The following is a 25,119-nucleotide window of genomic DNA, read 5'->3' on the forward strand; positions in this document are numbered from 1 at the left end:
AGCATGACATTTTGTATGGAGCTATCATGTGATATGGCCACCTTACCGAGGCCAACCACCTTACCCTTTGAGTTGTCACCGAAAGTGACATACTTTCGAGGACTATCATTATCTGCAAGCTCACAAAACATGTCTTTATCTCCGGTCATGTGATCGGTACATCCACTGTCAAGAACCCATTCCTTTCCTCCTGCCATATATCCCCGAAGATTTGCCATAAGACCAAAATGTCTCATTGCATCATCATCATCATCATCATCATCATCATCATCATCATAGTATCCATGTTCAACATCGTCATGTGGTGGATCAATTCCTAGTGAGAGTGATTCATTAGTATGAGTTTGACAATAATCTCCTCTATGAATTCTAGTAGCTTCGGAAATGATATCGCTAATAATTCCAACATTTCCTTTGGCACGCATAAGATTTGTAAGTTCAAATATACGATCAACAAACATAGGATCATTGGAATTCATCTTACTCAAGGCAATAGACTTATGAAGAATTTCATCAAGATTTTTCAAAGAATAATCAGGAAATTGTTCCTCAAGAAATTTCCATATAGTGTAGGCACACTCAAGAGTAGGCAGTTTTCCAACCAAGTTTCTAGGCAAGCCTCTAGTGATAAGATTAACAGTTCTAACATTTCTAATCATGTCAATAGACTCATCGAGGGTAGGATGCATAGGATCAACATAAGGTGCACAAGGACTAGCAATGTACTTGTTCAAATGATATTGATTGAAAATCACAAGCATCTCATTTTTCCACTCATGAAAATACTCTCCATCAAGAATAGGCACTCTATGTCTAAGACTCCCCAAAGTAGACTCATCCATCTTCCTCCAATGGTGATTAAACCAAAGCAATGGAGACCAATGCTCTGATACCACTTGTAGGACCTTGAGAAGAGGTGTCTAGAAGGGGGTGATTAGACACTAAGTGCCAAAGTTGCAGTTTTTAACTTCTTTAAGTTTAAGTGGAGTTTAGGCACAAATTTAACATTCACAATATATAGCAAGCAAGCATGCAAAGAGTGTATGAGCAGCGGAAAGTAAAGCATGCAACTTGCAAGAATGTAAAGGGAAGGGTTTTGAAGGATTCAAACGCAATTGGAGAAACGGATGTTTTTGGCGTGGTTCCGATAGGTGGTGCTATCATACATCCACGTTGATGGAGACTTCAACCCACGAAGGGTAACGGTTGCGCGAGTCCACGGAGGGCTCCACCCACGAAGGGTCCACGAAGAAGCAACCTTGTCTATCCCACCATGGCCGTCGCCCACGAAGGACTTGCCTCACTAGCGGTAGATCTTCATGAAGTAGGTGATCTCCTTGCCCTTACAAACTCCTTGGTTCAACTCCACAATCTTGTCGGAGGCTCCCAAGTGACACCTAGCCAATCTAGGAGACACCACTCTCCAAGAAGTAACAAATGATGCGTTGATGATGAACTCCTTGCTCTTGTGCTTCAAATGATAGTCTCCCCAACACTCAACTCTCTCTCATAGGATTTGGATCTGGTGGAAAGAAGATTTGAGTGGAAAGCAACTTGGGGAAGGCTAGAGATCAAGATTCATATGGTAGGAATGGAATATCTTGGCCTCAACACATGAGTAGGTGGTTCTCTCTTAGAACTGGTAAGTTGGAAGTGTAGGTTTGTTCTGATGGCTCTTTCCACGAATGAAGAGGAGGTGGAGGGGTATATATAGCCTCCACACAAAATCTAACCGTTACACACAACTTACCAATCTCAGTGGGACCGAATCAACAAACTCGGTCAGACCGATTTAGTAAACCTAGTGACCGTTAGGATTTTCGGTGGGACCAAAATGCAACTCGGTAGGACCGATATGGTTAGGGTTAGGGCATAACGTAATCTCGGTGAGACCGATTACACAAACTCGGTGAGACCGATTTTGGTAATTAGCTAGCCAGAGAGTTGGTCAGGCAAACTCGGTGGGACCGAATCAACAAACTCGGTGGGACCGATTTTGGTAATAAGTTAACCTGAGAGTTTGCATTGTAATCTCGGTAGTACCGATTACACAAACTCGGTGAGACCGATTTTGGTAATGGACATACACAGAGAGATTACAATCCCATCTCGGTGAGACCGAGATCCCTATCAGTGAGACCGATTTGCCTAGGGTTTGTGGTAGTGGCTATGACATCTGAACTCGGTGGCGCCGGATAGAAAGAATCGGTGTGGCTGATTTTGACTTTAGGTTTAGGTCATATGTGTGGAAGTGGGAAAGTAGTTGAGGGTTTTGGAGCATATCACTAAGCACTGTGGAGCAAGAAACTCATTAAGCAACACCTCATCCCTTCTTGATAGTATTGGCTTTTCCTATAGACTCAATGTGATCTTGGATCACTAAAATGTAAAATGAAGAGTCTTGAGCTTGAAGCTTGAGCCAATCCTTTGTCCTTAGCATCTTGAAGGAGTTCCCACATCCTTTAGTCCATGCCACTCCATTGTTGAACTTATCTGAAACATACTAGATAAAAGTTTTAGTCCAACAAGAGATATGTTGACATTAATTACCAAAACCACCTAGGGAGCACTTGTGCTTTCACCATGTTGTATCAACTCCAGTTGCCATGTGCTTGCCGAACGGAAAATGCAGCATGGCAACAAAAATGTAGGTGACATTGTGCAGCAAATCCAGTTGCCATGTCATCGGATAACAGTTGCCATCACAAGTGAGAACCCAAAAAAATGCTTGGGATAAAAGTCATACTAAAAAGATGTATACAAGAAAATGATAAACGCAGAAGAAATGTACCTTGCACAATCGGCTTTGCGAACTTGACAGCCTTCCTGCCCTTGACCATTGGTTGTGCCATTATTGCGGCCATGCCTGTCGGGAAAGCAAAAGCAACTAGCATAGGATCTTGCACCAGTGGTTGATCTTGACTGATACCAAGGCTAAAGCTCGGTGGGGTGAAGGCCATTGGGTGCCTCTCCTGCCTACTGGCCGGACCGCGAACAACTTGCTGGGCAGTATCCAAGGGTGAAAGATCAACAAACATTTCTGAATCGGCCACTGCAGAATCATCGGGCTTATTCATAGGGCGGGGCGGGTTGTCAGCGGTATGAGTCACAGCTTTCTTGACAATCTTCTAGTTTGGGCTGTAGGGGACACCAACGTTGACTTGGAGCTTAGAAGTGTGTAGATTTAAGTTGGGTTCTCCACGGCGGGTAAAGATGCAGTCTGCTCCGGACGTTCACCTCCGTCAGTCGTGCCCGGCTTGCCACCTGGGTCAGTTGTACTCCGATCTTCCATTTTCTCCATAACATTGCTTTTGGCAAGTGGTGGGAACAGTGTGGACGCAGGCACATAACCAGAGTCATCTCTGCTGCTCCTAGCTACAGCCGGTGCATTGGGTATGTCTGTTGATTGCTTGCGGGGGCTATGATGCCTAGGTGGAAGGCCAGCTCGTGAAACGGTCGCCTTAGCAACCTCTGCACCACCAGAAGCTGGAGCTGTTGTGCCAAGACTCTCACCTGTGGATGGCTTATCATTATGAACTGTCGCCTCAGCCACTTCTGTCGTGGACACAGAAGTGCCACCACCCACGCGCTTGGAATCCGTGTCAGATGAGCGGGAATCTTCCTTGCTTAGGTTGATCTCGGGGGCGTCCACTTCAACACTTGCTGATCGATACGAGGAGATGACCTGGTGGAAGGGGTGTCACCAGCAATGGGGGCACCTTTGTTCAATGGAGCAGAAACATAGGTTGGCGTTGGTGCTTGTTTCTTCGTAACTGCTCGTCCACCAGCCGTCGCCTCACTGCACGTATAAGAAAGTGGCAAGAAAAGGTGCCAAGTGTCAGACACGAAAATCATTGCCACGCTTAGCAAAACAAATGGAAAAAAGGGTCAATCTGTTCAAAAGGAGAGACAAAACAAAACATTAAATAGAAGTCGAACCTCCTCCTAGCAGCTAAGGGGTCGGTCCTAGACCTCTTGTCAGGACAACCCTGCCCAACATCCTCTGGAGCCCTCCCCCTCTTTGAGGGCGACACCCCTTTGCCTCTCGCAGCTGTATGTTCTTTGACTTTCTCCGGTGAGGGGACATCTGCTGCAGCCTTGCCCTTCTTACCACCTGCACGAACTTCAACATGTTCATCATCGTCAGTGTCGTGCTGCACGTTCTCCATGCCATCATCATCGTCCTTGTTGTGAGCATCATCTCAATCTAGTTCATCTTGTGTGTCAGGAAGCTCCTGGGAACTGTTGTAGTCGTACCGGCCACGACAACCAGCTGGCCGATGTGTCTGTTCTGCAACAAATGTAGTGAACTGCCTCGCAACCGCGTCGCTGTCAGAGCCATTAAGGGACGTTCAACCCTCAACCAACTTCCCGAGCAAGCTAGTCATTCTGGATGCAAACTGCCCAATTAGATGCTCAACAGGTGCCCTCGCCTGTGCATGAAATAAGAAGCAGCAGTAACAACCAACCATATTAGAGTCACGTGCAAAAGATCAAATAAACCAAAGCAACCATAGATATATATCCTTGATTACCTCAGCAGGACAAGACGGAGCTGAGTGCACGTCCATCCACTTTCCAAAGTTTTGAGGCCCACCAAACATGTTGTAGTCTATAGCATGCTTGCCCATCAGATGGAAATAACCAAAAAAACAGCTAGGATGTAACAGAGAAAATAATGAACACTAACTAACATTTCATGTATTGCAAAAAAGAGAGGAAGAGGATAGAAGTTTCAACATGGATGACAGAGTTGCCATGTGGCGTGAGACATGGATACCATGCGCAGACATCCATGGATAACAAGGTAGTCATCTCTTGTTAGCCACAGACGGTTGCCATATGAGGATTTTTTTTCATATGTTATGCAACAACAAAATTAAAAGAATACCGTGTAAAGAAAGAAACCAGAACTAACCTGCAGTTTCCCATATTTCTTATCAGTTACCCTCTCTGCAGCAAGCACAGCCTTGACAGCATCGTAAGTCCACGCAGAAACAGCAAACTTGTGTGTAGGCGGCAGGCCTCCTATCCCAGTAAAGTCTACGGTGGATAGATCAAGACAATCGACGTACATGAGCTGATGTACAACAATTTAAAAAGGAAAAAATATCAGTTGCCATCATGGTATTTTGCAAAAACAAGATAATGTATGTTCCTTCAATCATCAAGTAGAAGGGCATGAAAAGAAAGAAAAGGTTGCCATATATCTGTGTTAGTTGCCATCATGTTGTGCTGGCAGTTGCCATCTCGTTATGATGGTAGTTGCCACAATGTCAACATCATGGTTGCCATGCATACTCAAGGTGTTAAGAGTGTTTGCAAAGGAGTAATAAAAAATACCATTAAATGGAGTAGACAACACTTCTGGTACATCTTGTTTGAGAATGCATCATGCAGGAAGTCCGCAATGAACTTACACCAATTCATGTTCTTCACATATTTCAGTTTCGCCTGCACGGCACAAATTTCAGGACAAGAAGTTGCCACATCAGAAATCAAATGAAAAAACATCAAAATAACTGGCAGTGGCTAGCTTACAGATGACATCGGAGCCAAAAGATTGAAGGAAATAGAGTAGAGATAGATCATTCACCAGGATGGGGAAACATTTGTTGCTTGGGCGAAGAGAAGTGGCCGGTGCAAAAACAGCTAAGATCAGGTACATGAGTAGCTTCATCTCAAAAACCTCACATGGGTTGTCATGGCCTCCAGCGAATTTGCCAGGAAAGTCGTGTTCGGCATGGATGCCATCCTAGGAAACAAACGGGCAAACAACGTTTCTTCAATCTTATTATTGACCTCATACGGGACTTTAATTTCTCCACGGGGCACACCCAAAGTGTAGAACACAGATTCCTTGTCCAACGACAGTCTTCCACGTCCCGGAATCACAAATTCCCTGGAGGCGGGGTCGTAAATCTCACCAAGCCAGTCACATACAGGGTTCACTAGATTCTTGCACCAAACATCCATCAGAGCCTGCATGCCCATCTCAGCAGCAGCTCCCTTCTGCTCGTCGGTAAATCCCTCGGTCAATGAAGTCAGGCGTTCCTATGAAGCCCTATTGCGATTACGTTTCTTCTTCTGCAAAACAGACAAATGATCATTTGTTGCCACGTTTTCACTATCATGAAAATTTAGTTCCTAACAGACGATTGCATACTCAATGTGACATTCAAAACATATGTGGGGGAGGAGGGGGTGGACAGTTACCTCATCGCCGTCTTTTGTTCGTCCAGTTGCCCGATTCTATTGCGGTACATCCATGAAATCATCATCATTGTCTTGATGATCACCGCGAGCTATTTTGCCGAGGTAAGAACAAACTAAAATGTCAGGGTGAAAATAAAAGTATGAAGTAAGCAATTGCCACCTAACAGAATGTACTTGCCACATGGGCTCAATTGAAAGTGGCAAATAGTTTAGGCAATATCATATGAACACCCACACCCCATATGATTGTCCAACTATAAATGTGGCAATTAAACACATTGGCTACATTTCAAAAATGTACAGATCATAAGGCACTTAAAACAAAATGTTGAAGTTGCCATGTTAGCACAAGATAGTACAAAGAAAGGCACAAATCTTCCACTTCACAAACATATAATGTGGCAACGCACACCCTGTCCTCATACAAAAATGAGTTGCCATATGTTCAAAGGCAAAATGTGCTAGGTTGAAATTGCCATGTTAAAATGCAAAACAATTCAAAAAGTGTTGAAAACATCTACTGAACAACCTATAATGGCAATTCACACACTGACCTCATATTAAAAATGAGTTGCCATTTAATACGGCCAAATATGTTCAGATATCACAAGTCAGCGTGGCAAAACACAAAATTGGGTCTATAGTACAGTGAATTTGCCACATTATCCTGTCTACATCATGGCAACAGCCATAGTGTGTTCACAGAAATACTTGCCACATGGAAAGCATATTTGTGGCAACTGACACAATTGATTAGGAAATTAGTTGCCATCCAGTGCACATAGTTGTTGAAACTGCCATGACTACCTATTTACTACACTTTGTCATGTGGCAACTAATTTTGTGCACATACTATGGTTGTTGTCATGCTGTGCACAAAATTAGTTGTCACATGGAAAACATATTTATGGCAACTGTCACAGTTGATCAGGAAATTAGTTGCCATACAATGCAGATAGTTACTGAAACTGTCATGTCTGCCTTTATACTGCACTTTGAAAAACAACAACCTAGATCTATGGTTCATTGGCAACTATCATAACCTGAAATTCATCAACAAAAAACTTCCTGCACTGATCGCAAATAGCATTTCGAGACAATACATAACTAACGGCTAGAAAAACGCCGGCTCAATCCCAAGGCAGAACCAGGATGTGGCTGCGGACAGGCCAAACCACACCGACATGCCAGCCACCGCGGCGGCGACGAAACTGCCCAATGCCACCGAAAACGGCAAGCACGGGACTCCGCCGCCGGCGGGAACGCCGGTGCATCGCGAATCCGCCTGAATCTCGATGAATCTCGAGCGGAACATTGACCACGGAGGAGAGGGGAGAAATGCAGGCAAGGAATGTGAGCGTGAGAAGGAGCATTACCTTCAATCTGCAGGCACTCCAGCGAAGACGCTCCGGTCCGGCGAGTCCCACCGACCGACGGCCGCGAATGCCGCCGACTCTTCCCCCTCCGTCGTTGCCTTCTCCTCTCGCCTTCTCTTCCAATCGAATGAACTGCGGGGTGGGTTGTGTGAGTAATGAAGTGAAGAGTAAATGGAACCGTGAGGGGAGGGCGGAGCGAAGTGCGCGACGTGGTTGACGGCAACCGCAATCGGGCGTGGCGTGCGGGCGCAAAGCAGTTCCACCGCACGCCATCGAGTGGCAACCGTTGACCGCGGGGAGGCAACCGGCGTGTGGGCGAGCTCTCTCACACATCACACACGCGACTTGTCCTACGTGGCACACAAAATCAGCCAAAACGTGTCAAGATTCATGCAAAAACTGTTGAACGGCGATGGAGGCGTGTGGTTGAGTTGGCTAACGCCCACACGTGTGGGCGTTAGTGTTTCCGTAAATTTTCTATTCTTTCATCACAGACTCTGTTTTTATCGTAGTTGCTCCCTCTTTTAGAATATGAGATGTATCAATTTTCATGCAAATCAAACTTGTGTATGTTTGATTAAGATTATAGAATAAGATATCGACAACTATGATACAAAGTAAATAAAATATAAAAATACTTTTTGTAATGAATCTAATGATACAAATTTGATACTGTAGGTATTGAGCAATCCAAACATGCACATGTTATTTTTTGAAAAATTAAGTACACCATGTACTAGTTTGGAATGGAAGGAGCAAATCCAAGTAACCGCCTCTCGCTCCCTCACCCTCACCAGTCACCACCCACCTCAACACCTCCACACTCCACAGACACACAAACGGAAGCCAGGACGAAGCCACCATGGCGCTGGTCGTACGCGCCTCCGGTGGAGGTGGCGGCGTTCGCCTGATCTTCTCCGAGCTACTTCGGCGACTGCTAGGGATGCGCTCGCGTCGCATCGCCACTTCCAGCCCGTCCGGTTCCCCCTCCAGCGACGAAGACGACGACACCTCGCCGTTGATCAAGCGGATTCCGCGCAACATCTCCTCGATATCCAATTTCCTCTCTCTGGACGGCCGCGATTCGAGCTCCGCGCACATGTCGGGGGCGATGCCTCTGCCATTCGGCCATCCCGACTGGCCCCGCCTGCCCACCACCTGTTCGATGTCAGAACTGCACGGCCGGAGAGCGCCAAACAGGACCTGGAGATGGTGACCAGCACCCGGCAAGTCACACGGTTGCCTAGGGAGCATGAGCATGTGATGCCTCCGGTGGCCCTGGTGAACACTACGTCCGGTCAGCCTCCCATCCTGCGCATCCCGCTGACTGATAGGCTGGTAGCCTCGTTCCTGGCACAGGTACGTGCGAGCACATCAGTAAATGTCGGCAAAGTGTGGATCAGCCTTATAGATTCGTTTAAACTGCAGCTAGCTCGTTTCGTACTTATGTTATCTGCACTATCGCAAGTTTGTATGTACATATTTAAAAGTAATTTTGTCCATACTTTCAGGCGGTGGGAGTTCAGGTTGATGGTACCCAGGCCCGGGCCCATGGTAGTGCAACCAGTGCTGCCCGCACAGGGCCCCCAGTTTTTAGGGGCCCCAAATTTTCAGGCGTGGCCTATTTACCATGAGCCAGAGCAAGGCACCCAGCCTAATTAGCATTTGGTTCCATCGGCTGGGTCCTGCACAGGTGGGCTTGTGGTCCAGCGCATGGTTTGACTGAGCGACTGGCGAACAGTTTCTTCTTCCGGCGGCGGCGATCGCGGCTGATTGATCCCTCTGGCTTGCCGATGGATCAGCTGATTAATTCTTTTACCGCAGCACTTGGAATCCAAGATGCCCTTAAAAAGGAAACTAGGATTCTAAGAAGGCAGGAAACGGCCACCCTGTAACTGTAAGGCCTTTGTCCACTTGACCGTGAGTTCAGCTTTCCGGCTCTCCGCCTACCATTGAATTTTGCCCAAAGCCCCAAACCTTGAAGCTATTTTGATCTTTACATTTTTTAATTTTTATATAATATAAGCGCCAGTTTTTCATTATCTGAATTACGTATTCATCTAGAAAATTGAATAAAATAGAGAATTTAATTCAATCTCAGAACAAGATTGTGATAATTTGGAGCCGGCGATGTTAACTTGAATATTTCATTTGTAGCGGATGCTGGTGAATGGTGATTCTAGCACAAAAGTGCGGAAAAGGATCAATCAATTAAGATATGCCATAAGAACAGTTATTCTAGAAGGTTTTCTGCACTATTCTACACTAGAAACATATTAGCTAAGGAGCATTATTATGGAGACTCAATCGTCTTTTGCTTATGTTGTAAACTATTTAAAAAATGCATTGAAATGATCATTTGACAAATGACCGCTATAATGATTTGTACATTATAATGGGGCCCCATTTTAGAATTTGGCACAGGGCCCCGGATTTTGCCGGCCCGGCCCTGGTACCGATGGGGTGAATATGACAGCAAATCATGCAGTGATTCCACCTTCCTCAGACAGCAAGGTTTTGTATTTACATTCCTTTTCCTCTACCACAAGATACTGTGTATTATATTTGGAAATAGTTCCACTAATATTCACATCGGGAAATATCTGGTCTTATGGCGTGACAGGCTCGGGACCGCCCGATCAGCCACACGGCCACGCGCGCCTTGGTGATCATAGTGTATGTTGCCGTCATTTCGAGATGGATGACGCTGTGTGGATTGTGCCGTGACCAGTGTCGGTGCTAGACTCACAACCTTGTGATGCCATTTCATCTAGATTCTTGGTGTTTGTATATATTTTGTCATGATATACAATTTTCAGAAGGTTTAGTACAGTTTGTTATGCCAGTTGACATCACAAAGTATGTGTAGCGTCGCCGACTGGCCGTAGCGTGTCTGCGCATTAGTGCATCCCTATTTTCATTCTATGTTTCCATTATCTTTTACAGACAGAAACTTGAGAGATGTTTTGTTTGGCTTTATTGCCTCAAGAAGCTTTCCTTTTGTTAGGACTAGTTCTATCAGAAGGACATTCTTCACTATTACTGACGATTTACGTAAATAATTTAGGGAGGACCAACCCAATTGATGAAAGTGTTCAGGGGCCTGCTTCTGGCGAATGTCTTCTTTGCATTGCCTTTGATTGTGATATTTTTCCCAAGATATAACGAGGAGTCAAAGAATGTTCTTCTCAGTTTGTTTGACAGAAAGGAAGTCAGTAACGAGAAAATGATCGTGTTAGCACTCTTTGTAATTCACGCAAGTCTTGGTTCACTGGGTGTTCTCCTAGCTCACATAGCAGATGGTCCAGTGTGCACTGGGATAGTAGGCTCACTTACTCCGTGGATTATCATTTCTGTTGTGGGATTCATTGACTACATATTCTTGAAGACTCTTCCAGATGAGGGCACTTACAAGATTGTCTTTCTGGCGCATTTCATTGTGGTGCTACTAGTGATATGTAGTCTTTGGGCTAAATTTGTTGGGTTTTCACAGTGCTGCAGCTCCAAGGTGCAATATCATTCACACTTATTTTTTTTGTTTGTTTTCCTGATAATATTATCTGCTAGCACTTCTTTTTCTTGTTGTGATTTGAAGATAAATATGTTTCTCTTGCATGTACAGCAGGATCAGAGTCTGCCTCTTTGACATGCTTACTGGACACCTTTCAGCGGTAGTTGACTGATCATAAGCTTACTCGATCAGACTGTCTTGGATCGTCTACATTACTCTGCCCTGTGAATTTGTAGAGCCTATTTGCCAGCTACATGTGGATAGCTAGTCATATGCGTTACAAAAGAACTGACAGTAAGTAGTTTCCAGTTTCCCTGCGGTCGATGGTCGTTTCGCCATCTGCGGCAACTGTACAGTCAACAAGGAGGCAATTATTTTTGGTGTGGCTTGTGAAATGGATTGGTAGCGAGCTGCATGGTTAAACTTTGTTCACAAGTACAATCAATGCTTGCAATTTGTTATCTCGTACACAATCTGGTATTGCAAGGTCTGATTCAGAGTAGGATGTCCTTGAAACTGATTCTGATGTATATTCAATTTGCAGTTCTATTCCTGTTTCAATATGCGTAAGTGCTGCCTCCTTGTTGGGTTGGAGAAATTAAGTTTCGTATTGTAGATGAGAGCTGTTAAGTTTGCTAGATGTGCTGAACATATAACTGTGACAAATTTTCGTGCATTTTGGTTTTTGTCAAGTGCTTAGTATTGATACATTCATATTCAATGAGCATGCTCTCTCTGTTCTCTTTTTTGCTATATGCATCACTATCTAGGTAATTATTTATCTGATATGGTGATATCAGTCTATACAAATAGCAGTTCCTTTCTGTGTCTATGATAGGTGAGAGAAGTAGCAATTTCTTTGGTTTTCCACTTTCAGCATATGCTTAGTTTTACAACTGCTAGCATTCTGCCAGAGAGAGGGACTGCATGTTAAGAGAGAAGAGAAATCTGGTAAGTTTTGTTCTTTTTCGTGTGCTTCTGAATGCACTTTAAATTTCTTCTTTAATGGAGAAAAGTTGCTCCCTGGTACTACCTCTGTAACTAAATATAAGACGTTTTTGCAGTTCAAATTGAACTGCATGAACTGCAAAAACGTCTTATATTTAGTTACGGAGGTATAGAAGTTGATCTAGAGATAGCAAAGAAAAACACGTTTGTTTGTTGGATACATATACATTTCAGATTTACTGTGTCGTTTACATGCCATAGTAGTTCATGCATGCTAGGCGGTAAATTAGGTGTTTCCTCAGCCTACACGACACATGTAGCTGCATCTAGACAGCAAGCTATAACTGCCATCACAGTTGACAAGTTGTTCACATGTGGCTGGGTACCATGTGTATCAGTATCATACACACAACTGTTGACAAAATAGGGTTTCCCCCGCTTTATATTATAAAGCAAAACCACACCGAACACATAGCATTTGCTGGGGCGAACAGCACATCAAGCCCAAAAAAAGAAAGAAATGACAACAACGACAGCTCGGCAAAGCACGGATGATCCTCCACCGCTGCGCCCTCCAGCTTCGTCCGACCACACGCCAAGGCTCCTGACCGCCGCGTACCAAGCAGCACCTCCAGGAAGGAATGCGACGCCGACGACGCTGCTGCCTGGACATGTCCTAGGGTTTCCTCCGGCACGCGGAGGGGATTGGGGGATGGGTAACACCGACACCCTTCACGAAGGAGAGGCGGCACCTGCAGGCGTCACCGCGTCAGAGCCAAAAGAACCAACAGGGATTTCTCCCGCACCCCAAACACCGTTACCCACCCGATCCAGAGCCACCCACAAAGCTTGCCACCTGCTAGCACACGCCACCACGGTCTTGAGATCCTCTCCGCCGCCTCGCTGAGAACGCCAACACGAGGCCAAGAGGACAGAGACAAGCAACGCCAGGAAGCAAGGGCGGCAGCACCGGAGCCGCGCGGGAGGAAACCACCTCCACCGCCGTCACGCAGGAGGCCTGTGCCTCCAGCGCTGTCGCGGTCGCCGACCGGCCGCGGCAGCCGGGGCATACCAGGCCCAGATCGGGCCCGCAAAGTCGTGGCCACCGCGCTGCAGCACCAGCGGCGCCAACGCTGCCACCCTCCACCAGCCCGACGCGCCTCTGCTTCCTCCCGGGAGGGACGCCGACGCCACCCCTGCCGCCGACCTGCCCAGACCCAGATGGGGTCCAAAGGGCCCAAATCTGGGCCGAGCGGGCGCCGCCAACGGGAGCGCCGCCGTCCAGCAGGTCTCCTGCATGCTGCCAGGACACCCCGCCGCCGCGCTGGACCGCCTCCACCTAGGGACACCAACCACCCGGAGCCGCTCCGCCCCGCGTCGGGACGCCACCGTGAGGGGAATGGCCAGGGGCCGCCGCCGCCAGCGTCGCCCGGGCCAAGCCCGGCGGCGAGCGCCAACGATGGCGGCGGGGATGGATGGATGAGGGCGAGTTTGGGGTGGAGGAGCGGGCGCGATGCGGTCGCGAGAAAGGGAGGGAGGGGGGAGAGCAGCTGGAATCTTCATACACACAACTGTTTAGTCGACAATGGAATAGTACTCCCTCCGATCCATATTAATTGATGCTAACTTAGTACAGCTTTATTACAAAATTGTACTAGGTAAAGTCAGCGTCAATTAATTTGGATCGGGGGGAGTAATACTTTTATGGTGTGGCCTGTGAATGGACTAGAGAAGATCTGCAGGGTTAATATTTGTGGTGTCTTATAATCGGTGACTACATTTGTCAGATCGTACAGAATAAGTGGTTGAACTGTTCTGATTCTGAGTACGATTCTTTTCTTGAAGCTGATTGTGCTATAACTTGAATCTGTGGATGTATCCTTGTTCCATCTGGTCACAATATCGTCTCCTCTTTGGATTGGAGACAGGTGCACAGAACTGTTTAGTTTCTCCACAATGCGTGTATACTCTGACTTTGTTCATAAATGGGGAACGGTTGTTCTCCGATAGTTAGTAAGGAGTTGGTCTAAGATATCCAATAGCAAAAGAAAATCAGGTGCCTTGTTTGCATATGTATTGATCTCAGGTTCACTGGCTAGGTACTTTCAAGTTTCAACTGTTGGAAAGTCACTTCGCCACGTTCCTCAGCTGGCTAACTCCACGACCGCGTCGCCAGGAGCTCCAACGGGCACGCACTGCGTGCGTGCTTATCCCCGCATGCCAGGAGTATTACCGGCCCATGCCGTTGTATCTCACACGATCTCCCTGCTCCCTCTCGTCGCTGTATCTGTATATAAGTGTACACTTGAGTCATCAATAAAGCAGGGTGTGAGATTGCATTACTTGGTATCAGACGCCGAGCACCTCCGGTCCTCTTCCTGCTTCCGCTTCCACCATGCACCGCCTCCTCCGCCGCACCCGTTCGGCGGACTTCGACGCACCGGCGCCCGCTCCCTTCGCCGCGGTGCCCCTCGCCGCCGCCGCGCCTGCCGCCCCCACGCCCGCGGTCACCACTCCCCCGGTCGCCACGGCCCCCGCTGCGCGCCCCGGACCCTCCACGTCCGATCGGGGCAAAACGCCTGTTCCTGAGGGCGCCATGGCCTCTTCCTCGTCCGCGCCCCGCCCGGCTCCTCCGCCCCCTACGGGCGTTCTGCGCACCGCTGGCAGTACTCCTGCTCCCCGTCTCGCACTCGGCGGCACCAGCGGCGCCCTCGTCCCTCTCCGCATGGGGGGCGCCTCCGACGCCGGCCCTTCCTCCGTTGCCGGTCTCCCGCCCTCTGTCGCACACTACTTCACCTCCAAGCTCCAGCTGGAGTTGGGGAACTACTCTCGTTGGCGCCAGCTCTTCTACGTCATCGCCTGCAAGTACGAGGTCCAGCACCACCTCGACATCGCCACCGAGCCGCTCGGCCAGAGCGCCGTGTGGAGAAACGACGCCCTCACCATCGTGCTGTGGATGCATGGCGTGGTCGACGACGACCTCCTCGACGCCGTCGCTACCCCGGCCAGCTCCGCCTACGACATCTGGTCGCAGCTTCACCTCCTCTTCATGGACAACCAGCCCGGGCGCGCTGTCATCCTCGGTGCAGAATTCCGCAGCTTCGTCCAGGGCGACCTCTCCGTCGCCGAATACAGCAGGCGTCTCAAGTCCCTCGCAGATGCCCTTGAGGACGTCGGCGAGCGCGTCACCGATCAGTCCCTCAGACTTCAGCTCATCCGTGGTCTCAACCGTAAGTTTCACGTCATGGCTACCCTACTGCCGATGCAATCACCGTTCCCAACCTTCGTGCAGTCGCGCTCGAGGCTGCTCATGGAGGAGATTTCGGCTAACGAGCGGGCGCGGCTCGATGGACGGCCTGAAGCCACGGCCACCGCGCTCGCCATCGGCCACAGCCCGGACGTCTCCTCCTCCGACCGCACTCCTGATCGCGCCTCCATCGATCGGGGCAAGGTGCCTGCCGCGCCGCAGTCTGGTGACCGCGACCGCGGAGGGCGTGGACGTGGGCGTGGGCGCGGCCGCGGCCGCGGCGCCCAAACTCCTGGCGGCCCCTCCTCCGGCCGCGCTGCTGCTCCTTCCGATTTCGGCTCGTCCTCATCACTGCCCACCGGCTACTTCGCCCCGTACGGGGCGCTCCTTCCGGGTCTTCCTCGGCCTCGCGCACCGTGGGCCGCACCGAACGCTGCGGGTGTTCTAGGCCCGCGCCCGCCACCTCCTCATCAGGCCTACCCGGTAGCCGCCGCGGCCTCCTCCAACGGGCCGTCTTGGGAGCAGTACAACCAACTGTACGCCGCGCTGCAGAACCTCTCCGTGCAGCACCAGCAGGCCGGCGGCACACCGGACTGGTTCCTCGACACGGGCGCTACGTCGCACGTCGCTGGTAAGACGAGCTCTCTCACCTTGTATGGTTCCCCCTCGCTGCGTCATTCCTCAGGCATCCTCGTAGGCGACGGCTCGCGTATTCCTATTACTGCCGTCGGCTCCACATCTCTCTCCAATTTTTCTCTCAATGACGTTCTCGTTTCCCCTACTATTATCAGGAATTTAATCTCCGTGCGCCGTTTTACACAAGATAACTTTGTTTCTATAGAGTTTGACCCGTTCGGTTTTTCCGTGAAGGACCTAGCAACAGGGAGAAAAATTCTGAGATCCAATAGCCACGGGGAGCTCTACCCATTCTTCACCAACTCCGGCGTCCAAGAAGCTCTCTCCGTCGTCACCGGCGACCTCTGGCATCAACGTTTGGGACATGCTAGCAATAAATCCGTTTCTGCTTTAGCTCGTCATTTACTTCCCTCATGTAATAAAGACTTGTCTAGCACCACTATTTGCTCCTCATGTAAATTAGGCAAGCCGGGGGCTGCCCTTTTCCCTTTCTGTATCAAAAACAAGTGCACCCTTTCAACTAGTTCATTGTGATTTGTGGACGTCCCCTGTTCTTAGCTTCTCCGGGTTCCAGTACTATCTCGTTATTCTAGATGATTATACGCACTACTCGTGGACGTTCCCATTACGCAACAAATCCGACACTGCCAACACTATTTCCCGTTTCTTCTCTTACGTCCTTACGCAATTTCATACTTCCATACAGTGCATGCAGTGCGACGACGGCGGTGAATTTCTCACCTCTTCGTTGCGTGACTTGTTTTCTCGTCACGGGGCTTCGTTTCGACTCTCATGCCCTCACACTTCGCCGCAGAACGGGAAGGCCGAGCGCCTCATCCGGACAACCAACGATATACTACGCGTCCTCCTCATCCATGCCAAACTCCCACCCCCGTTCTGGGTCGAAGCACTTCACACGGCCACTTACATTCTCAACCGACAACCTTGCTCTGCCATCAACTTCGTCACACCATACTACCAGCTTCTAGGGCACCATCCTACCTACGACCACATGCGTGTGTCCGGCTGCCTTTGTTTTCCCAACACTGTTGCAACCGCGCCGCACAAACTCGCGCCCTGCTCATCCCGCTGTGTTTTTCTTGGGTACCCCCTGGAGCACAAAGGCTACCGATGCCTTGATCTCTCCTCCCGCAAGGTTATTATCTCCAGGCACGTAACCTTTGACGAACAAGTTTTTCCCTATCTCCCTCCCGAACCTGCACGGCGCACGACACCCTCAGCTGCCACAAAAAATCCCGGGATCCAATCTATCCCGGAAACCCGCGCGCCACCTACCTCGTACAGGTCACCGCGCCGATCCTCCCCGGGATCGCCGCCTGATCCTTCCACCCCACCCGCGCGACTCGAATCGGCCGCTGGCCCCGCCTCTCCAGCCACTCCTCCCACGCCACGCCCGGGGCCACCACCACTCCTCCCGCATGCCACGCCACGCCCGGGCTCGCCACCACGCCCAAACTCCACCGAGCCGACAGAATCCCCTGGCGCATGCACGTCCGGCCGCGCCTCCCCTGGTCCACCAAACCTTCCGTCTCGTGAACCCGCGCATGCACCCGATTGCACCCATGCACCCACTCGCGACGCACCACCTGTGCGTCTCTCCCGCCCCGCGCTGTTCCCGTCGCCCCACCAGCAAATCAGCACCGCATGCGTACACGCAGCAAGTCCGGCTTCGCCCAGCCTAAGACACTTCACATCGCCACCTCCGGCATCAGTCCCATTCCTTCCTCTTATCGTGTAGCCCTCCAGGACCCCGACTGGCACGCCGCGATGCTTGAGGAATATAACGCACTGATGCGGAATAATACTTGGTGTTTAGTGTCTCGTCCTGCAGGTGCAAACGTCGTGACATGCAAGTGGATCTTTCGGCACAAGTTCCACCCCGACGGGACGCTCGCGCGCTACAAAGCGCGGTGGGTACTTCGCGGCTTCACCCAGCAGGCCGGCGTCGACTACGTTGAGACGTTCAGCCCCGTCGTCAAGCCGGCCACCATTCGGACAGTGCTCAGCATTGCCGCCGGCAAGTCGTGGCCCATTCATCAGCTAGACGTCAAGAATGCCTTCCTCCATGGGCATCTCGCGGAGACTGTCTACAGCCACCAGCCATCCGGTTTCATCGACGCTGCATCACCATCACATGTGTGCCGGCTGAACCGTTCCTTGTACGGTCTCAAGCAGGCACCGAGAGCGTGGTTCACTCGGTTCACCTCCTACCTGCGCACGCTCGGCTTCGTAGCATCGCGGGCGGACTCGTCCTTGTTCGTCCTCCGCCGCGGACAGCACCTGGCGTACCTGCTGCTCTACGTCGACGACATCATCCTCACCGCGGACTCCCCCATCGTCCTCGACTCGGTCATTCAGGCGCTCCATCGGGAGTTCTCGATGACGGACCTCGGCGCGCTCCATCACTTCCTCGGCATCAACGTCACCACCACGACGCGCGGATTGTTCCTCTCCCAGGAACAGTACGCACTGGAGATCCTCGACCGTGCGGGCATGCTCAATTGCAAGCCCCTCTCCACTCCGGTCGACACGTTGGCCAAGCTCTCCGTCAACACCGGGCCGCTCTTCCACGACCCGTCTCTCTACCGCAGCTTGGCCGGTGCCCTCCAGTACCTCACGCTGACGCGCCCTGATCTCTCCTACGCCGTCCAGCAGTGTTGTATGTTCATGCAGGCACCCCGGGACTGTCACTTCCTGCTCGTGAAACGCGTGCTCCGGTACTTGCGTGGTACGGCGCATCTTGGGCTTCCCATCCATCGCGACACCACCACTGAGCTCGTCGCCTACTCCGACGCCGATTGGGCCGGCTGCCCCGACACACGGAAGTCCACCTCGGGCTACTGTGTGTACCTTGGCTCCAACCTCCTTACCTGGTCGTCGAAGCGGCAAAACACCGTCTCGCGGTCCAGTGCCGAGGCCGAGTACCGGGCAGTCGCCAATGCCGTCGCCGAGTCGGTGTGGTTGCGCCAACTCCTTGGCGAACTACATCAACCCACCGTCGCGTGCTACCGTGGTCTACTGCGACAACATCAGCGCCGTGTACATGTCGAGCAACCCAGTGCAGCACCAACGCACGAAGCACATTGAGATTGATCTCCACTTCGTGCGTGAGCGTGTCGCGCTGGGGGAGATACGCGTCCTTCACGTCCCCACGAGCTCGCAGTTCGCCGACATCTTCACCAAGGGCTTACCGACGCTGGTCTTCCTCGACTTCCGGTCTAGTCTCAACGTCGACGAGCCCCACGTTTCGACTGCGGGGGGTGTTGGAAAGTCACTTCGCCACGTTCCTCAGCTGGCTAACTCCACGACCGCGTCGCCAGGAGCTCCAACGGGCACGCACTGCGTGCGTGCTTATCCCTGCATGCCAGGAGGATTACCGGCCCATGCCGTTGTATCTCACACGATCTCCCTGCTCCCTCTCGTCGCTGTATCTGTATATAAGTGTACACTTGAGTCATCAATAAAGCAGGGTGTGAGATTGCATTACTTAACTTCAACAGACCAGTTCAGTTGCTCATATTCAAGTAGTACAACAGTTGGGGCTGTTTTCTTTTATGGCTTCCATGCTCGTTGCATTTCGATTAGGAGCAACTAGTAGCTGTTTGTATCTCCTTTTGTATGATCAAATTAAGTGTAGCGGTTAATATCGAGCAATTGATTCATCGAAATATAGGACAGCTAAAGGCCCTGTATCACAATTCCTATAAGGAAATAGATGTCAATGGGTGCATAGGATTGGAATTTTTCCATAAGTCTAGGCTAATTTTTTTACTTTGAAATGTGAAGGATTAGTTCCTAGCCTACATAGCAATAGGAATCCGTTCTACAAACCAAAGGGATTCAAAGGATTTTTTTTCCTATAAAATTCTTACCCTTTAGAATTTCTACAAATTTCTGTAAACCAAATGAGTCCTTGGAATTTTTTCTAGAATACACCAGGATATGTGTACCATGTTTCATAGAAGAAAAGTCAAGCAGCTACTCCCTCCGTCTCACAATATAAGAACGTTTTTGACACTAGTGTAGTGTTAAAAATGTTCTTATATTTTGGGACGGAGGGAGTATTACAAAGCCTTTCGGCAAACAACGCTAATCATAGAGATTTTCTTGCATTCTATTACCTCTGTCCCATAATGTAAGACGTTTTTGTTGTTCACTTTGAACTCCAAAAACGTTTTATATTACAGGACGGAGGGAGTAGTATTTTAGAGAAAGAAAATTATATCCAGCTGCCATTATTTCTTTGTTTTCTTGTGGTATGCTAATCACGATTTGGTACGGGATGCCTGTGGCATCAGCTTCTTTAGTGTAGCTGGCTATGGCAACCTCTTGTTTTTTTTTCTGCTTCGTACTCCCTCTGTAAAAAAATACTAGACCATGACGACGCGCGTTGCTGCACCCGTCTATTTTTCCTATAGAATGGTAGTAATATCTTAAATATATGGATGCATGAGAGAATTGAACTCCTATTTTCGGTGAAACACTTGAATTTCTTATCTGTTTCCTTTACTCCAACCAATTATTGACCATTTTATGTGACTATTCTTCTATATTTGTCAAGTTATCTTGTCACCAACCATGCAGCAACCACGTCAGAGGTCACTAACATGTATTGAATATATATTGCTAAAGATAATGCATTCACATGGTATAGAACAGCTTCAGATTAAGCTAGTTATCTGACAATTGCTTTGAAGAACAATAGCTATATATGTATTTTCACATGATTCAAGCATCCTAAAATACTCGCAAAGAAAAGTTCAAGTGCACACCTAGCAACTGAATCAATACTGAAAGACCCCGTAGTAAATTTATGAACTCCCATATATTGAACTGCTCAACATGAGAAAAAAATAAATATTGCGAATCTTTGCATGTCTTTTCACTTTGTACAACCTTAAGTTAACGTCTCACAAAGACTTCAGAGATATAAAAGCATGATTGTAATGATGTTCTCTTGTCAATAACTGCCAACATTCTCTAAAAAAAGGGAAATATAAGAGCCAAGCAATTTTTCACAAGAGAAAGTGGAAAAAGACGCAAAGAACAGAAGCCGGACTATTGTTGCTACAGCCTGCAAGCACGGTTAGATATTATGTACATGATCCACATCTCGAGGACTTGTCTTGAAAAGAAAACTTGGATAAGGGAGTACACCTACACCCAGGATTAGGAAGTCCGGTCTTCTATTTGTAATTCTCTAATTTCTCTAGTGTCAATTCCAATTCGAAGCCTTAGTTTTGACTGAGACTGACGAGGTAATATTTGGAGGTTGAATTGCCTACGAATAAATGCCTAGTGAGCCAAAAACAAAGTTCCACTTTTCTATAGCATCACGTCAAATAATGGCAGCCTAGAAATAAAAGGTAGAGTGAAAGAAGGAAGTTACTAATAGTAGAAAGATGCATAAAGATACAGAGGAAAAAAAGGACAAGCAATCAAACAACTTTTATCCCGAACAGATTGAAGAGCAACGAAAAAAGGACTACCAATTTTATCAAATGAAAAAAAGACTACTGACCACTTCTATCTCTAACTGTGCAAGCACACATTTGAGAGCAAGCAAGCAAGAAAAACATACCAACACAAACTACTCTATGCCCTAGCTGCATTGGCTGATTGTTTCCCTTGGGGCATCGATACTTTCTTTTTCAGCTTGGATAACCTTTGTGCAACCTGTGAACTACAATAGGGTTATGTCATTTTCCACAATTTAGCAAAGATGCTTTGCATTCAAAACAATATGTTCTACTGTGCAAAGTAAGGCTGATTACCTCGAGCATAAGTCATGTTCAAATGTTGGGATAATCCCAGTGACCACAGACCTGGAGAAACACAGAACGAATTTAACAATGTTGACTTTGGCTTGGGTATTCCTAAAGGATTCCCATGCCTGTTCCTACAAAATTTTGTAACATCGAACCATTATTGCCCCGTAAAATGTAAAACCATTGATCATTATGGTTCTGCATCACTTTTGTGCATTTTCTCTTGTTGTAACATCTAATTTATCCATGATTTAGTTGACCACCATAATCTACATGAAAATAGTTGGTTGTCTGAAAGCTACATATAGCATAAGTCAAGGTTTGCTAAGACGTAATACACACAGCAATCTGTTTATACATGATTTCGGAACTTGAACCAAACCAGATTGCTTAGCACACATATGAATTGAAAATCTGAATTCTACATACCACAGTCAAGTTTGCTAAGCCAAAAAACACCCTACAATATTTGTAACTAAGTAACACCACACCTGCAATTTTGTGGTACGAAATATAAATTCTCCAAAAACTAATCAGCCATATAATATATAGTACAATTTTTGTCATGCTAGGGACTAATGAGCTAAATATTGCAGGTTCCCGTTCACCAGTGTGACATGGATTCTCCTACTATAAAGTAGGAATTACTTATATACTATAACATATGAATATGAATTTGTCTTGTATTACGCTTCCACAAATTGGTTAGTTTTTCTACCTCTTGTGTCATTTTATAAATATGCTACTGTATCGAGCAGATATATTTGCATCGAGTGATCTTTTTTGTGAGATTAGTTTCAGTTCATCTCCTTTCAATTTATTTTTTGCACAATCATGATATTAATTAAACTTGTCCATGGTGTAGCACCAAATCATGGATAAATGGGAGACAAAATCTGAGGAGCAGCGTTCGCTGCTCAATTATTCGCCCGCTATAACCACTAAGTATCTCGACATTTATCACTCGAGCACAACTGAGAAAAAAAAATCAAGATAATAAGTAGCAGATGAAGTAGACACAGTCACACAGTATGTGCAGGATATACATTGGTAGTGAGTGGGCATAACAGGAGCATATTGTTGAATCCAGAGATGGGAGGACCACGATGGCGAGAGAGAAGTGACGGTTGAAAAGGTGAATTAAAATAAAGCACGAACAGAGAGAATAAAGAAACTCACCAGGAACTTGTAGCGTCGATCTCGCCGTGTGAGTTGCGTATTGCCAGCGGCGGCACGAGGGAATCAACAATTCTAAAAACGAGAGGAACTGCGTAAACATGGCTGTAACAGCTCCGCGTGCTCCTCTTTTACTGAACTCTAGTACCATGGATTCCAAGCGCGGCCTCGAGTTCTTTTCGTCTCCCTTGTCATCGATGTCAAAAGTTTGCATCTGCAATCGAAGAAGTAGGGAAGACAGGGAAGAAGGTGGATAGAACAACGAAGATAGATGCAGCGGCATACCTGGAGGTAGCTTCCATCAGTGCCGCACAGTGGAAGTCGCGGCGAACCTAGGGCCGACGTTGTCGTAAAGGACAACAGTTGATGTCAAGAGGAATGATGTAGCGTCGCTTGCTTCGCCAGGGAGGGGCCACGGAGGAGAGGATCTGCCGCCGCCGCGCACTTAGGATTCAGGTCATGGATGAGAGGGCGAGGGAGGGGCACAGACGGAGAAGGGGATCAGTCGTGACTCGTGGGGTGGAGCTTGGAGTGGTCGCCCAGCTTTAACGGATCTGCGTGTACCTGTAACCCGAATAAACCAGAATCTGCAGATTTTGTTACAGGAGCAGCTGCCCAATTGAGGACGCGTCCGACCCGCAACAATGATGTCACGCCCAATATGCGACCCTATCCAAAAGGAACTCAAAGGTCCCACCAAGGATAGACCCGCATATTGAAACGCTTTTGCAAGGTGGCTATCATTACATCAACATTACATAATAGATGGGGATACGTACAAGAGGCATACAATGCCACACGAATACAACATCACAATACATAATAGCATCATCCGACTACGGATGAAACACAAACAGAAGCTCAAACGACATCCACCCTGCTAGCCCAGGCTGCCGACCTGGAACCTATCCCCTGATCGAAGAAGAAGCAGAAGAAGAACTCCAAAACACACAAACATCGCTCTCGCGTCATGATCATCGCATAACCTGTACTTGCAACTGTTGTTGTAGTAATCTGTGAGCCACGAGGACTCAGCAATCCCATTACCATGGGTATCAAGACTAGCAAAGCTTAATGGGTAAGGAAGGGGTAAAGTGGTGAGGTTGCAGTATCGACTAAGCATATATGGTGGCTAACATACGCAAATGAGAGCGAGAAGAGAGCAAGCGGAACGGTCGTCAACTACTAATGATCAAGAGGTGATCCTGAACTCCTACTTACGTCAAACATAACCCAAAACCATGTTCACTTCCCAGACTCCGCTGAGAAGAGACCATCACAGCTACACACGCGGTTGATGCGTTTTAATTTGTATCTGGTATCAAGTTATCTACAACCGGACATTAACGAATTCCCATCTGCCTATAATCACAGGCACGGCTTTCGAAAGATTATACCCTGCAGGGGTGTCCCAACTTAGCCCATGATAAGCTCTCGCGATCAATGAAGGATATACCTTCTCCCAGGAAGATCCGAACAGACTCGGAATCCCGGTTTACAAGACATTTCGACAATGGTAAAACAAGACCAGCAAAGCCGCCCGATGCGCCGACAAATCCCGATAGGAGCTGCACATATCTCGTTCTCAGGGCAACACCGGATGAGACTAGCTACGAGTAAAACCAACCCTCTAGTTGCCCTGAGGTGGCCCCGCAGGCAGCTCAGTTCGGACCAACACTTAGAGAAGCATTGGCCCCGGGGGGCTAAAATAAAGATGACCCTCGGGTTGGCCGACCCAAGGGAAGGGTATAGGTGGTGGTGAGGCAAATGGTAAAACCAAGGTTGGGCCTTGCTGGAGGAATTTTATTCAAAGCGAACTGTCAAGGGGGTCCCATAAATCACCCAACCGCGTAAGGAACGCAAAATCCGGAAACATAACACCGGTATGACGGAAACTAGGGCGGCAAGAGTGGAACAAAACACCAGGCATAAGGCCGAGTCTTCCACCCTTTACCAAGTATATAGATGCATTAATTAAATAAGAGATATTGTGATATCCCAACAAAAATCCTGTCCACCATGGAGCAATCTTCAACTTCACCTGCAACTAACAACGCTATAAGAGGGGCTGAGCAAAAGCGGTAACATAGCCAAGCAATGGTTTGCTAGGAAGGGTGTCAAAGGTTAGAGGTTCATGGCAATTTGGGAGGCTTGAAGAGCAAAAGACAGGTAGCGCAGCAAAGCGATAGAGCGAAGCAACTAGCATAGCAATGATAGTAG

At 48.3% G+C, this 25,119-nt stretch overlaps 2 protein-coding genes and 1 long non-coding RNA gene across 3 annotated transcripts; 2 read left to right on the top strand and 1 right to left on the bottom strand.

Annotated features, from left to right (window-relative positions):
• The first annotated feature begins 8,399 nt into the window (after positions 1–8,399).
• On the top strand, positions 8,400–11,664 carry LOC123094624 (uncharacterized). The gene is made up of 4 exons (XR_006445894.1): positions 8,400–8,951; positions 9,104–9,512; positions 10,660–11,100; positions 11,215–11,664. It is a non-coding gene; the product is annotated as an uncharacterized lncRNA (long non-coding RNA).
• Positions 11,665–14,390: 2,726 nt separating this feature from the next.
• LOC123094625 (uncharacterized) lies at positions 14,391–16,476 on the top strand. The gene is made up of 2 exons (XM_044516590.1): positions 14,391–15,929; positions 16,169–16,476. The coding sequence occupies exons 1-2, from the start codon at positions 14,447–14,449 to the stop codon at positions 16,204–16,206; spliced, it is 1,521 nt and encodes a 506-aa protein (XP_044372525.1). The 5' UTR covers positions 14,391–14,446; the 3' UTR covers positions 16,207–16,476.
• A 4,363-nt stretch (positions 16,477–20,839) lies between these two features.
• On the bottom strand, positions 20,840–23,632 carry LOC123094626 (uncharacterized). The gene is made up of 3 exons (XM_044516591.1): positions 22,903–23,632; positions 21,730–21,780; positions 20,840–21,638 (listed from the first exon to the last, which is right to left on the bottom strand). Exons 1-3 carry the CDS (start codon positions 23,180–23,182, stop codon positions 21,607–21,609), a joined length of 363 nt encoding a protein of 120 aa, XP_044372526.1. The 5' UTR covers positions 23,183–23,632; the 3' UTR covers positions 20,840–21,606.
• Positions 23,633–25,119: the final 1,487 nt, after the last annotated feature.

Source organism: Triticum aestivum, chromosome 4B (assembly GCF_018294505.1).
Source record: "Triticum aestivum cultivar Chinese Spring chromosome 4B, IWGSC CS RefSeq v2.1, whole genome shotgun sequence".
NCBI classification, from domain to species: domain Eukaryota; kingdom Viridiplantae; phylum Streptophyta; class Magnoliopsida; order Poales; family Poaceae; genus Triticum; species Triticum aestivum.